The 15,205-nt window shown below is 50.4% G+C and overlaps 1 protein-coding gene and 1 long non-coding RNA gene across 3 annotated transcripts in view; both read right to left on the bottom strand.

The window, feature by feature from the left end:
- CXXC4 (CXXC finger protein 4) overlaps positions 1-2,392 on the bottom strand; it is a 117,362-nt gene extending 114,970 nt beyond the window's left edge. For both annotated transcript variants that reach the window (XR_010071146.1, XM_063335466.1), the window contains exon 1: positions 1,313-2,392. Coding sequence is in view for 1 of the 2 variants with exons in the window: in XM_063335466.1 (XP_063191536.1) it covers positions 1,313-2,392 (1,080 nt within the window). In the remaining variant the exon portion in view is untranslated. The remainder of the gene's footprint in view (positions 1-1,312) is intronic.
- A 47-nt stretch (positions 2,393-2,439) lies between these two features.
- LOC134515901 (uncharacterized) lies at positions 2,440-5,334 on the bottom strand. Its single transcript, XR_010071147.1, has 3 exons — positions 5,257-5,334; positions 5,015-5,091; positions 2,440-2,575 (listed from the first exon to the last, which is right to left on the bottom strand). It is a non-coding gene; the product is annotated as an uncharacterized LOC134515901 (long non-coding RNA).
- Between the last annotated feature and the right edge of the window lie 9,871 nt (positions 5,335-15,205).

Raw genomic sequence — 15,205 nt, 5'->3', positions numbered from 1 at the left:
TTTCCCTGGAATCCCACATCCCACCCCTTCTTGGAGAGAACTCCTGCAAGCAATGAGTTGGGGAATACGCCGCTCTGCACACACGTGCGCACACACACACAGACAGACAGAGGGAAGTTACAATTTCTTACTTGGTTGCTAATTTCTGTGACTACAAATCTTGGTGTCACCCAGCATACGCTACTCCTCTGTACTGAATCCATCGTCCTCAACACCTTCAGACACATCTGATACGTGCGTCTAACCAGCAACACTGCATTTTAATAATGACAAGGGATTAAGTATGATGACTAGTCTTTCCTCCCGCTTGTTTCCTTCACCTAACGATATCAACCAATTGCCTTTTTCCTCCCGGTTGTGTATTTGGGTTCCTGTTGTCTGTGGTCCCCGATACATTAACCACAATGTCTGCGACATGGGATCTGCCTGCCTCTCCTGCACCTAGCAAACCTGAAAACCTGCCCTTACAGCTTTGGGAAACGCAATACATCATCAGTTCCGAGGCCACATCATCAAAATAGCCGTATGTACAGGTCAGTCAGACATCAGTTCGGTCATACCTGTGCTATTTTTCCATCGTGTTTTATACACCACGAGCGGGTTATTTCGTAAAAGATATTGCCAAAGAGGTAACCTGGGCACGTTTCACCCACTGCCGGGCTCTACAGCCAGTTGCCTGTCTATCTGTCTGGGACAAACTGCCACCCGTCACCCCGGAGTTGAACTCGCCATTACTCTTCCCCTGAACTTCCGACGGCGGGAGCCCGGCGTGCAGCCCAAACTTTCCCTTTCCCACCTCCCCGTCCCTACAAACCGCCCCGAAATCCTCATGATCGCCATTTAAAAAAAAACGGAAAAAAAAAAAAGAAAAAAAAGAAACCAGAGACAGCCATCAGTCTTATAGCAAACAGCACGGCAGGTCAACCAGGCGAGCAGCGGTCTCGGAACGGCCACAAGCAGGCGGGGAGGGGGCCGGCAGCCCCCGGCCGGCCGGCCCGGGGCGGGGGGCCGGCGGGGGCGGCTCTCCGTCCCTCCTCGGCGGGGGCCGAGCTCGGCGGGGCGCCGCGGGGGGCGGCGTTTCTCTTCCCTGCGGGGCGGAGAAGGGGGGGCTCGGGCGGCGGGGCAGCGCCGCGGGTGCGTGTGGTGGGGGGGTGCGGGGGTGGGGAGGGGGGTGTCAGCCTCAGAGCCTGAAGGAGGCCTCGGAAAAGGGGTGCTGCATCTTGAAGCTAGACAAGAAGCACTGGAGGGGGGGGGGCAGGGGGTTGAGGAGGGACGGCGGGAGGCTGGGGAAAAAGAAATCATCTCCTCTGACCTCTAGCGAAGTGCCCGGTTTTTTCTTAAGCTCTTCACATTTCCTAAATTTGCAGATCTGGTGTCCCGTTTTGCGGTTCCTGCAACTGCTGCAGACTCCACAGTTGATGAGCCGCTTGCAGGGCACGCACACCCCGCACCGTTTCCGCTTCTTCTTGGCGGGGTTGCCCGCCCCGGACCCGGCCCCGCTGCCGCTGCCGCCGCCGCCGCCGCCGCCTCCGGCCCCCCCGCCGCCGCCGCCTCCGCCGCCCCCCGCGCCGGCGGCGGCGCCCAGGGCGGAGGCGGGCGAGGCCGAGGCGTGGCTCTGCGGGCAGTCCGCCAGGTTGGCGATCTGGAAGGCGCTGTCTGTGACGGCGGCCGAGGCGGCGGCGGGGGAGTGCAGGGCCGTCATGACGATGACCCCGGGGGGCAGGGAGAGGCCGCCCAAGGCCGGGATGGCCGAGAAGGTGCCGACGCGCTCGGGGAGGTTCATGATCTCGGCTTCGGCGGCGCCGCACTTGAGCTTGTTCATGCACTCGCCGGCCAGCGGCCGGCAGTGCTCGGGGGCCAGGGTGGAGAGGAAGTTGCCGTTCGCCATGGGCAGGGCGGGCTGCTCGGCCGGCGGGCAGCCGGGCTTGCCCAGCCGCTGCGAGTCGCTCCGGTGGTGCATGCCGCCCCTGCCGGCGTGCAGCGAGGAGGCGGCGGCGGCCGCGGAGGCGGAGGCGGCGGCGGCGGCGGCGGCGGAGGAGGGCTTCCTCGCACCGCCCGCCGCGCCGCCGCCGCCGCCGCCGCCGCTGCCCCAGAGCATGGCGGTGGCGGCGGCGGCCGTGGCGGTGTCGCAGTTCCAGGGGGACATGCCGATGCGGGCGGCGGCGGCGGCGGCGGCGCTGGGGAAGATGGGGGTGGTGATGCGGGCGATCTTGGCCGCCTGGGGGAAGGCGCCGCCGTTGGTCTTGTAGAAGGTGGCGAAGGAGCGGTACCTCTCCATCTCCGAGTTGTAATCCACAAGGCTGTTGAGGGCCCCCTCGGGCAGGTGGCTGTCCTTGGGCAGCCCCGGCGCCTCGGGGTTGGGGCCGCTCTCCACGCACACGTTGGTGTTCATGGTGGCCGGGGGGGTGGGGGGGGAGGGCTGGGGCGGGGGGGGTGGTGGGGGGACGGGGGGAGAGGGACGGGGCGGGGGGGGTCGGTTAATCCTTCTCCTCCTCCTCCTCCTCCGGGCGCATTCCCGCGGTCCGTGCCTGGCCGGGCAGCCGCTCCTCCTGCATCCTCACGGGAGCCGCCGCAGCTGAAACACAGAAAGTCATTTCCGAGGGGGTGCGGGGGGCGATAACGGCCGCCGGCGGCCACCCCGGGCGGACACGGGGGTCGGGGACACGGGGGAGGGGGGCACACGCCGCCGTACCCGCGGGCAGAGGGCTTGGAGAGGGGGGCGGCCCGGGCAGAGCGAGCCCGGTCCCGGGACAAGCCGGCGGCGGGGGGGGACACGACAAAAACGGCACGGGGAGCGGGAGCTGCCCACCTACCATCTCCACCGGGGAAAATGAAAAGCCAGGGGGAAAAATAACAAATAAAAGGAATAAAATACTAAAAAAAAAAAAGAGAGAGAGGCGGGGGGAGGGAGCCGCCAGCTGCCACGGTGTCCTTCTGCGCCCGGCGGTCATTAGCTGCCTGCCGGCACAGCTGGCTCCGCCGGGCGCTGGTGGCGGTGGCACCGGGCCCCCCCGTCGCGGGAGGGGGTGCAGGGGGGAGGGGGGGGCTGCCTGCGGGCCGCGGGGGAAAGCGGGGCTAGGTTTTAAAAAAATAATAATAATAATACAATAAAATACTTAAGGCAGGCAATTTCACAGCTTGTGATCCCGGCGCCTGCAGCTGTACTAAAGACGAAGCATTTATCCCAGCCTCTCGGGAGGATTCCCCGCCACCGCCGGGGGCTGCGCGGGGAGGGCTGGGGACACACACACACACACACACACACACCGAGGCGGGGACAGCCCCTCGTCGGGCGCCGCGGGGCAGGGGAGAGACAAGACCGGGAGGGCACGTCCCTGTACCTGCGGAACTGGCCCTCGGCGGGGGAAGATGGCTTTCTGCTGCAAGGTTAGCAAAGTTTAGGAGGGGGGGTAAGGACGTGGTGCTCGGTTTATTTCTTACCGGACACCCACCCCACCACCCCCCCGCACCGGGAGGTGAAGGGGGGTATTTTAGTTCATGGCAATGAGGAAGGTGCATTATGGCAGCCTGCGCGAACTAAAGCAAAACATAAGCATAAGTTAAAAAGCCCTCAGTTTATGAACACTGCCTCTTTGTTTTCCAGATGCTCTACCTGAATAGTTTAGATATTTCCAGCATCTTTTCTGATGTAGGGCTATCGGCCAGAAACGTTCACTTGGGAGACAGTCGTGGGGCTACGTCTAGTTTCCAGACTCCGGTATGTTTAGTTCAAAATGGTTATCAATTACGGTAATTACGATCATAATTAGATTAATGAACCGTTTGCAGCCCAACCTACCGAGCGCAAGAAACTTCGGCTTTTCCCGACGTCGTGCACTAAAAAGCGGGCTTTATGTAAACAAATCCAGATGAAGGGAGCGTAAATCTACAGAAGAAACCTCACTCCCGGCTGCATTAGGGACTGGCGGGCGACTTTCCATCGGAAAAAAAGACCCCGAGCCCGCAGGAGCCACCGCCGTGTTTCCACGTCAGGGAAAAACCCAGACTCTCGCTGCCTTCAGAGGTCTGGTGGCAATACAAAGGCTGCCCCGGAAAGCTCTAGGCTAAGCGTCGTCTTGTGGAGGGATGCGAAGGATTTGCATATAGAGAGAGGAAAAAAAAAAAAAAACCAAAAAAAAAAAAAAACCACCAACCAAACACAAACCCCAAACCTCTCCCGTTTCCAGAAAGGAAAACCTAGCCGCATGTCCCCGATAACAACTACCCGATAAAACTAGTTTTGCCAGCCGTGTGTAGGAAAGCCACGCATCTGGTGAGGGATAAAACGTTAGCGTTCAGCCGTTTATGCCAGAAGTCAAGGAACATACGCATTTTCTTGCCCTATTCCCCCCAGCATTAAAGTGGCTTCTCTCTACAAAAGCTTCCCTCTCTGGCTACCTTTTCTCTGCCCGCAGCCCCCTCTCGGGGTTTATTGCCACCAGGAGCGAGAAAATGATGGTGCCCACCAACCGGGTCATTATTGTTTAATCGATGCATCTCCGGAGCATGAAAAGGGTACCCGAGACGCAGTTATTGATTTCTCTGCCCCCCTCCCCCCTCCTAACTATCGCCCTCATTTCCACGAATGAAATAAATAAATAGAAATTGCTAGCCGGGCTTCGCGATCCTGTCCCTGCTTAAGCCAAATGTGACCGTACATGTTCAATATTGCATGTCTGCTCTGCCAAAGACAGAGAGATCAAAGGTCATATTTAACATTCAGGAGGAGGGGCGGGTGCAGATTAATTAATAAATTAATATAGCGGCGCCTTTTATTGCCCAAGTCTAGCATTAATCTACTTTTACGATCCCAGAGGACAAGAACAAAAAAAAAAAAAAAAAAAAAAACCACCAAAAAAAGCCCCAAACCAAAGAAAACAAAACCCTACACCGACAAAACCACAAAATAAAATAAAAAAAAAAGGAAACCCACCTCCCCTTAAAAAAAAAAAATAAAAACCACGACGGAAAAGGAGGGAAAGGAGAGGGATAAAAAAGCAAACCAGTCACTTACCAGGCTCTTTATCTGGGGGGGCTTGAGCGTGCAGACACTACCAGCCTGTCTGCCTTTAATTAGTTGCACATCAGTCCCTAACACAAAGAAGAAGAAGAAGAAGAAGAAGAAGAAAAATATCCAGATGTGCCTTGGCAGCTCCTCAATTACAACTTTGATACTTGTAAACAAACTGCGAGGGGCTTTGGGGAGGGGGGGCGAGGGGGGGGATAAATGAAGCCGCCGATCCACTAAACAAATACCTGTAAGTGGCTTTTTTTTCCCCCTCTCCCTCTCTCTCGCTCGTTGCAGAGAAAGGAGGAGGAGGGGGGGGGGGGGGGGAAGCAGGGGAGGCGGCGGGGGGCGAGGAAGGAGCGGGCACGGAGGGAGTGTGTGTGGTGTGTGGTGTGTGTGTGTGTGTGTGTGCGCGGTGGTCTCCGCCGCCGGCTCGCCGCCCGCCCTCGCACACCGCGCCGGCAGTGCGTGCGTGTGTGTGTGTGTGTGTGTGTGTGTGCGCGCGTGTGGCAGTGCGGGGGCGGGGGCGGGCGGGAGGCGGCGGCGGCGGTGGCGGCGGGGCGATCGCCGCCGAGGCGAGGTGAGGGAGCGCTCGGGGAGGACGCAGGGATGCGGACACCCGCCGCCGCCGAGCGGCGCGCACGGACCGCGGGGGGCCGCCCTCCCCTCCCTTCTTCCCTCCCCTTCCCTCCCCTTCTTTTCCCTTCCCATCTTTTCTTTTCCCTTCCCTTCCCGCGGCTCGGCGGGGCGCTGCGGCCGGCGGCCGCCCCGGTGCGGGGCTGCCGGCGGGGGCGGGGCCGCGCTGCACCGCGCCGCAGAGGGGAGGGAAGGGAAAAAGGGAGGGAGGGAGGATGCGCCCCGCCGCCCGCTTCGCCCTGTCACCCTCCCCGCCCTGTCACCGCTGGGGAACTGCCGGGGAAAGTTTGTGCCCCGGGAAGTTTGCGGGGGTCCCCCCGCCTCGCCCGGGCGGGCGGTGGGCTCGGAGCAGGAGGTCAGGGGGCAAGTTAAGCACGCGGCCAGGCGACAGTGACATTTTCAAGTGCGCTTGCATACCCCTAATGGCTGCTACTACCCCCATTATTTCAGATTTCAGGCATATTTAGGAGAAATTTAGGATGTTACGGAAGTGTCTCGGTAACGACTGGAAGCACTTTCCGAACGTTGGCCTGCCGGGCCACTTGTGGCAGAGGCCAGGAGGCGCATGGGCACCTGTCCTCGCAGGCCATGCGTACCCCGCACCTCCGCTGCCAACAGTCGAAACTCCCGACAAGCCGCTGACATACAGATGCTGCACGCAAACACACAGCGGTTCCTTCAAGAATTTCAACAACTAAGTGTAAAAAAAAAAAAAAAACCACAACCAAACCCACCTGCCTTCCGCCGGAGTTCCCACAAGCACAAAAAAAGGGCCTATATTGGCTGAATAAATTATGCATCACAAGTTCTTCATCCAGCTCCTCTCGGTGCCTCCAGAACAAGCGCTGGCACTCACAGAGACGGTGCAGCAGCCTGGTACAGCCAGCGCGGGCACGAAGCAGTTAAGAAGTGGATGTCTCTGCCAGAGAAATCATTTTAGCCATTTATAAATTACAGAAAAAGAAGGGAAAGTCATACCATTTCATTGGCTTTATGTGTAGGTAAATGAAGGCTTTATTCACAGACTGAAGTTTTATTTCCTTCCGCTCCGATCTGAATTCAAGCTCAGGGTGCTCAACACTAGGGAATTACCCACAGGAAAGTGTCGCAGGACCATTTTTCTGGGAGCAGAGAGAAGAGGTGGATTTTGGCAGCGGGATTTGGCGAGGACCAGCAGCCTCGTGGTTAATACTCCAACAAGTGAGACTGACTGGCACAGAAGAGGGACAGTTACAGTCGATCGCGGAGCTCGGAGACCTCCGAGAAGTCACACCACTGGCATTTACCCTATGGATTGGTATGCTTTATTTGGAACCGGTACAGTTTATCAAACTAATAATCTGCCTCTAACCACATGATATGCATTTTAAAATACCCCCAAACATGTATTTACATAATAAAGCATAATCTCCTGACTAGCTAGCATCATCCCTTATGACAGTTGTGCTGCCTTTTTCAAAGTCTTCTCTGTTTTGATACATTTTAATACGAACTTATGGGGAGAAATACAAATGAGGGGAAACGATGTTTCAGCAATGTCACAAAGTGACAAAAAACAAGCGCTTTTCCTGTTGAGGTTCATTCCCTACCACTCTTCTCCCAAATTAGTTGTCAAAAGCCATATGCGATACTCCAAACACTGAGGACGTTTTTCAAACACAGACTTCCCTGAACTCCAAACTTCCTTTAATCACAACCTGGGTCTCACTTAAGCAATCCTTTCCGAGTTAATTTATTACTCTTGAAGGACTTACATTTTTAATAACCTAAAAGAGGAAAAGGGGAAAACTCTGATAATCTTTTCTCATGCATAAGGAAGACCGTTTCATGTATTTTTTAATTGTCATGTGAATTAAATTGCAGTGCTATATATAACCTTTCTGCTCCAGCCTGGAAACTTGTACACTTTCCTGGTGTTGGGGAAGAAGTGTGGAATCCAATTCAGATCGGTTTCCTCCGAAACCTTTTGCTCAGCAGAGGGTTTTTTTGTTTTCCGATACAAATCCGTTTTATCCTGCAGTCTGGCCCAAGCCTGGGAGCCGAGGAGGACTGGAAGGGTGGAAAATGTACAGTTATTTGTCGGTGAAGTGGCCAACCTTCCAGCTACAATGTTCTCAGGACACGTCTTAAGAAAGCAATTCCAGATTGTCCTTTTCACCATAATCTGTGCTTTGATGGAAGGGACGGAAAGTTAAAAATCACAGGCTCTGTTTTTCATCCAGAAACCCTTCCTATTTCATTTTTAGCAGGAATGCAGCGAGAGCAGTATGTTGCAACATTGTGAACAGGGGAACTGCCCTGCCTTTGTAAATATTAATGTTGTTCTGAAAGAAAGTTGCAAAAAAAAAAAAAAAGAAACAAGCTGAAATTTACTTTCTGTTCTTGTTCTTTCTCTGACTGGCTCCAGCATCTATCTGCAAAGTGGCCATGGTAAACCTACCCTGATCCATCAGTATTATAAGCATTGCACCAGAATTAGAAAAAGGAGGTGAAGCAAGCCCTTGGGGAACGCAGTAGTTCATTACAGACTGCTAACTGGGTCTTTTTTTTCTAATATTATTACTCTTTCCTTTTGTGTACTGTTTTCCTAGGGCTTCTAAAGCCTACAGATCCACCATCAGGGCTGGACTCGCGCTCAGCTGCTGCGTTTGGGTTCCTTCCCGCTGGGGCCAGGAGCTCTAAACTGTCCCTGACCGCAGGCACTGTGACTCTGTCTCTCCCCTGGGTGCTCCCAGCACGCGTCCTGAGCAGGCCACCTGCGGGGCACGGGCCTCTGCTACAGAAGAGCTGCAGATGGGGGCTGGAAAAGCAGCTGCCTCTGCTCCCCTCGCTTTCTCAGTGGGAGATCTCCCACCTTGCACTGGAAGTGGCGGGTTTTCATTCAGGATCACATTCTTTCACCTGCCCCCAGCTCTGCGCCTCACCCCTTGACGGAAATGGAAGTGGGAAGTGGTGGCTCAGCCGTTTTCCACCCTTGAGAAGAGATACATTTCTGGCACGGCCTTTCTTCTAGTGTCTTGTGAGCACTCTGAATGTACTGTCCTCCCCTTCTGGCACAGGGGGTAAACTGAAGAAGAGATGCATGAGCTTTCTCAGAGTTCCGAAGCCAATTTCTTTTTTATTTCATTGGTGCAAGAAACATGTAGAAATGTATAGCAATGTCTTGTCCACAACAGTAACACTACACCTGCACCCGGTTGCCCGGAATTCCTCATAACTCTGTATCATCCTTTGAGCCACAAATTATTCAATGGAGTCTCTGGGACCTGGGCCCCAATCTAACCCGAAAGCTGTCTGTTTGCATTGCCGTGACACCGAGCCCAGCCCCTCTGAGCTACGGTTCATCGCTGTGACTCCCAGCAGCACCCTCCTTCCTTCCTTCCTCTGTAGATGCCCACCTCTCTGCTGGCACATATGTACCATTGCTCCTTCTCATGGCTGTGGCCAGGCACCTCCTGAACACCTCCTTCATGCCTGTCCCTGCCGCTTTCCACACATGCAGCCCACCCCAGCTCCCCGCCAAAGAGGGACACCTCGCAGCTGGCCAGCTACTGCAGAGTTCTTCCATCGGTAATGGAAAAGACCAGGCAGGAACTAGTTTTTGCATGCTGCAAGAAAAGACACCCGAGAACTGCTGTAACACATAATCTGCCAGCAAAAACAAGGTTAAAGCCATGCATTAGAATGCCTTGCTTAATACAGTATTAGTGAAAACTGCTCTCGTTGCTTTTGTTTAAAGGAAATGCAGTGATTACCCCCCTATTACAGACACCTACAAATATTTACTAAAATAACGTAGCAGAGTGATTTTTTTAAAAGTTGTCACGGCTTAAATATTCCCATTACTTTGAATCTGGTTTGATGCTGCTTCAAGTACAGCCGCTTTCCTGCTGCTTCCTAGGCAGGAGTCCAGGTTGCTGATTTCCAATTATGCTGACTCCCAGAGGGCTTGATCCATCGCTGATGCAAGTCAATGTCGCAGCACTGCCTTCGATGGGACGCTGCCAGCTGAGAAACCCCGGTGCCCAGGAAAAAGACAACCCACAGTGATCCCCTTACCCTCGATGTTGGGATCCTCATGGCACACAAACCGAGAGCTCTGAAACCTGTGTCCAAAGAGCTGGCTACTAAAAATGCCTGGGTTTGTTTAGACTACCTCAGTATCTCCAGATGTCTCTCCTCCACGAATGATGGCCCACGTGTCGGTGCCACACTTTGATTTCTTTCCGGTTCTTGAAAAACTGCCCTTTATTGGGGTGGGGGCTGGAGTGGCTTTTACTCTGTGTATGAATCTAAACAACATGCCAGAAACGTCATGCCAGCAGCTAACAAGGGGGTTTAGAATAAGCACTCCCCGGCCAGTACGCAGCAAGCATGGGCTTGTTCACCTAATCAGCTTTAGGGCTCCTCGGTGCTAAGGGGGTTGTATTCTGTTTTTGTCAAATGACATTGCACAAATGCTCCTCTGGGGCAGCTACTCAGAAAGTGTATTTGTCCTTTCAGGGCTTGCATGTCCCCAGAAAAAATTGTAAGAAAGGCTTGTATCACTGCTGCTAGTTCAGGATGCCCGACAGTTTTTCTTTTCTTTCAGGCCCTATTATCAGATACTTCTCGGTTTGTCAAGTTTCACCTCTTTGGACTAAAAGTTCCCTGTTTGAGAGGTATGTGGTCTCTAAAACCATTCAGCTGGTTTCCAGACTTCACTCTTAACAAACACATTTTCTGTGCTAAAATAATAGCTATTTAAGAACTACTTTTCCAGGGAGCTCTAATGCCTTTGCACTTAGAAGCAGAAGTTTGACAGTTGGTCATGGTGAACATACCTCATTCAACCAAATTGCGCAAATTTCTGAGATATAAGAAAAAAAATCTTAGTTCACGCAAGAGAACTGTTAGAAGCGCAGCAAGGAAAAATTCTCTGAAGTGTCTCTTTTTGGATGATCTTCGGAAAAGATTCCCTCTTTAAACACATTCCCTGCACTGGAATTGCTAAGTGATCTGACAATAGCAAAAGGTAGGCATGTGCCACAGAGCATTCAAATTTAGTGATCTCTTTTATCAAGTTATCAAAACAAGGATGATCCCATTTCCAGAGTGTGGAGACAGACTCATTGATGTTTGAGAAGTACACAGGTGCCACAGAGAGAACCTGTAGAAATTTTCGAACATGGATGTGTGGAGTTTGGGTAACTTTGTGAAGGAAGGAAAGACTTACCCTGAAAAGGGACCATGGATTAAATGAGGAAACAATCCCGCAGGAAGACTAGTATGCGATCAGGCAATTAAGAGCCTGATCGGGCATATATATCAAGCTGGTGAAGTAAAGATTGCGTGAATAAACTCTCAGCCCAGGCATCTCCTAGCTTTTGAGCACTTCAGTTTGTGACCTCTGCAAAGATTCTGGAGTTTTCTACCCCCTCAGCTTAGCTGCTTTCTGAGTTTTTGTACTCGTCTTGGCAGTGACAGGTTTTGCTTTACCTCTGTACTTAAGTTTTTGATGAGGGAGTTCCATTTTCACATTTAATGAATCAGGGAGAGTAAGGATTTCATTAGAAAGTAGTGTTTTGTCAGTCTAACACCAGCTTCAGATGAATGACAGTCATCTTGAGCCAGATTTTCATTTCACTTCATGTACATATCACTGTGATCAAGCACCTCTGGAAGCTTATACTAGTGAAAAATCAAGCTCATTCATACCACTATAGACTGAGCCCTGACTTTGGCCCTGGGACACCCAGGATAGCTACATCAAGCTATTCCAGGCATCTTAAACCAAAATAGTAAGTAAACCCAACTTTTTTACTACCTCATAAAACAACAAAAGAAAAAATAGTATCTGCTTCAGGTGATTTCTACAGGAAGGGAATTTGAGTGAGGTTTTTTCTCCATAGAAAAAGTCTTTTCTCTGTAGTTGTGATGTTGCATAGCTTTGTCCACCTTCTCACTGAAATAGACAGAGATTCTGTTATCTCAGTTCTCACACTCTGACAAAAGGCACATGTATATTTCACTATCCAGTTTTGTAAATGCTCTGTGTCCCTCATCTGTTGTCATGTTTTCACTGTTAAAGATTCAGGCTGGTCTGAAATAAGCTTCTGTTTTTCAAATACTTGATTTCACACAATACTATTATTTATGGTTAAGGCTTCATTGGGAGGAACGACAATCAATCATGACTCAAAGATGGTCTCAGTGCCAGAAGCACTCGTATCCTTCTACAGGCCATCATTCTGACTTGCAATAAGCACCAGCAGGCAGCGGGTGGTCATTTCCCTTACTGTCCCCTGAGGTCATGTTAATCAGCCCTCGGCTTTACTGTCAGAAGGCATAAAAACGGGACTCCACATGCTGCACCAGTGTAGGACTGACGGATGATCCCAGAGGAGTACTGCTCATCCTCTATCGACATCCCCAGAACTTGTTTCTTTCTCTGATTTCAGAGGTATCCACAGACAAACAGGTACGTGGAGGCCAGCTAGCTGCTCCACACATTAGGCGGTTTAAAAGATGCTACAAGTAGCTGGATGCGATGCCGACAGCACAGTGTCTGTCATCTAGACGACTGCAACTAAGCACTTCCTTTGTAAGGTGGGACATGCAGCAGGTATGGTCTCACAGAAAAGGTAACTGCTGAGGTTTAGGTAATACCAGCTTCCATCAGTTTATGACTGTCACCCCTGCTCCCTGAATGCTTTTCAATATTCACCTACTTACAGCTGTGGCCCCAGACGTTCAAGAAAGAGGATGTTGGGAAACGGAAGAGACGCCCCAGACGCCAATGGGTGGTCAGAAGAATACATTACATCCAAAGAACGGCGACAAAATGTGAGCTACTGGACTTGGGAAGGGCAAGAACAAACACACTGAAAAGCAATCAAAAAAAAAAAGCTGGTAAGAGCAGCGGAAGAAATATGGTTAAACCGTATCGTGAGGATTTAACAGGAAAATCAGGGCAGAACAAAACACAGAAGGCACCATCAGGGACATAAGCAAACTTTCTTGTTTCAACAAGACAGCTATCCTTTCTCACGTGTGTGGGGTCCCGTCCAAATGTGCAGTCAAACAAATATTTTAAGCTGCTCTCTCCTGCCAGCGAGAGAGTTGTTATTACGGCAGCCAGTGCTGTGCCGCCTAGATGAGCCCCCAGAGAAAGCCCTCTCACCTCTCGCTCGCTCGCTGGCGTGCCAGCCGATTCCCTGCACACCTTACTACGTGCTCGGAATGACGATTACGTTTCAGTTAGTGCTTCAACCCTTTCTGGGTGTAACTTTAGCCCCCTTGAGCAAACGCACACCTGCTTTACGCTGCATCTGCAGAACAGAAGAAACAAGGCCCTGAGTAGAGAGATCTTGTTAAAACATGCTATAGGCAGACCAGGAGATATTATCAAGCAATTGAACAAGGACCAATATACCTTCGGTGTTGAAATTCTGCCTGTCATCCCTGCTCCACTGGATCTGCTTGATTCCAAGTTGCAAAGCGTTATCCTAAGCGGGATGACAGAAATGCCCATTGTTAATTAATGTTATTATTTTATTACTCTTGGTACTTAATGGCCCAAGACATTTTAGCTGATAATTGAGATCAAGTAATAGGGTTATTTCTTTTATACTCAGACTGTACATAAGTATATTAAAAAAAAACCAAACCAAAAACCAACCAAACAGCTATACAAACACTTTAGGGTATGCAGAGTTTTCTTTAACACCTCTCAAGCCCATTTAATATTCAGGTTTGCTGTTACACAAAGTAATAAACTGACCAATAAACAATTGCCCTTATAGATAAAGGGAACATTAAGGCTTTAATCATCAATATGGTCAAAGTATTTAGAAGAAATTAGTTTATCATGCATAGGAAAGATGGGTTTCTTGAGACCTCTAATGAAAGCTGATATAGCCATTATCTGATTACTGTAACGTACACTCAATCATCAATACACAAGTCCTCTTTAATGATCTTTCTTTTATGGCCACAGCCATCCCAGGAGGAAGCCAGGGGGTGGGAAGGGAAAAGTACTGCTTCTTGCTTTTGTTTATGCCAACTCTAATGGGGTTGTGACACTGAAGAATATTAATTTGAGACTGATGTTCGTTTCTTGGCCTTGATCACAAGACGTGGGTCAGCCTTACGAGAGGTCAGCAGTTTTTGATGTCCTGAGGGCAAAATGATGCTACTCGAGATTAATCCAGAGGCTCTGCCAGTCTTCTGCAGTTCCAGGGACCACCAGCTGGCATATTAAGATGGGCTGAATCTACATTCCCCATCACACCTGTGCTGAACCAAGTCCCGATACGAGTAAGGAGCTGTGCCCCAGCATCTGCATGGAAATGATGATCCTGCTCTTCACTAGCAAAAACATGGAGAAAGTAAAGACGCATAAGGGGTCTGGTAATTATTTCTCAAGTTTGTTACAGCAAACTGCATGCTGCTGTTATTTTGCTGCTGGCTTCTGCTAATAATTTGCTCTCAGTTTTTAAAGAATAGACCCCAAAAGAAATTTGTTGGCATCTGGCTCAATCAAAATGGAAAAAGTCATAATAAGGAAACTGTCTTTCAGAAAGAGCGAGGACTGTGTTCTCTGAATGTAGATTTTTTTAATGACTTTGGATTTTGCAGATTGTAGTCATTATACAGCTATTTATGAGGAAGTATTATTGTTGTCTTTGTCAACAACAAAAAAAAAAGCCTTGAGAACACTGTCTGTCACCTAGGATTAGTATTGCCACAAAATAAATGTTCTCTCAACATTTTTGTGGATGTTTTCACAGGATCGTTAGAGAACCTGAACCCCACTATTACTGCAAATTAAAAATTATTTAATAGTGCTGCCTGTGAAAGGGTGTTGTTTTTACAGTTGTCAAAGACCTCAGACACTGATCATTTTGTTTAACAATACATTATTTTCTTTTAGTACTTCTAGACAAATTGCAGGTGTTATCTTACGATTCTTTAAATGTCTGTGTTATTGTAAAAGCACTAGTATGAGTGAATAAATAGTCGCCTAAAATAGATATTGATTTTGCATCTTTAAAAGCACGGTACTGAGAACACCAATAATATGTTTACCTCGAAAATATGAATGTCTTCATGTACCATTCAATTCACACTACAAGTTTTAGAGCTGTGTATCTCTTCGGAAAGACTTCTCACTGCCTATCATTTAAGTCTCATGTAAACTTGCAGGTTAAATGGTACATTAGTCTTGTTCTGAATCAGAAATTAAATGTATCCTTTGGGAACGCTTCTAAATATTTTTACTTTAATGACTGGAGCTTTTTAGCCTTTCTCTCTGTTAAAGTCAGCCTCACGATTAGCTTTTTGTTGCTCCCCCCATCATTCCTTCTCCTGTCTGGAGAATCTCAGCTGCTAAAACCCACCACTGCCAAACCTGCTGCAGACTGTGGACAAAAGAGAAAGTTCAATGGAACAGGAACGCTGGAGCTTCCCGTTGGTGCCACGCTGTGACTGCAGAACAATGGAGTTGCAGCAGACCTGTAGAGTAAGTAAAAGAAATGGACCTTTAAGGAACGTATGTTTTCACACACTGACAGGGGTACT

Source organism: Chroicocephalus ridibundus, chromosome 5 (assembly GCF_963924245.1).
Source record: "Chroicocephalus ridibundus chromosome 5, bChrRid1.1, whole genome shotgun sequence".
Classification (NCBI taxonomy): domain Eukaryota; kingdom Metazoa; phylum Chordata; class Aves; order Charadriiformes; family Laridae; genus Chroicocephalus; species Chroicocephalus ridibundus.
This window is presented reverse-complemented; position numbering and strand designations above follow the sequence as displayed.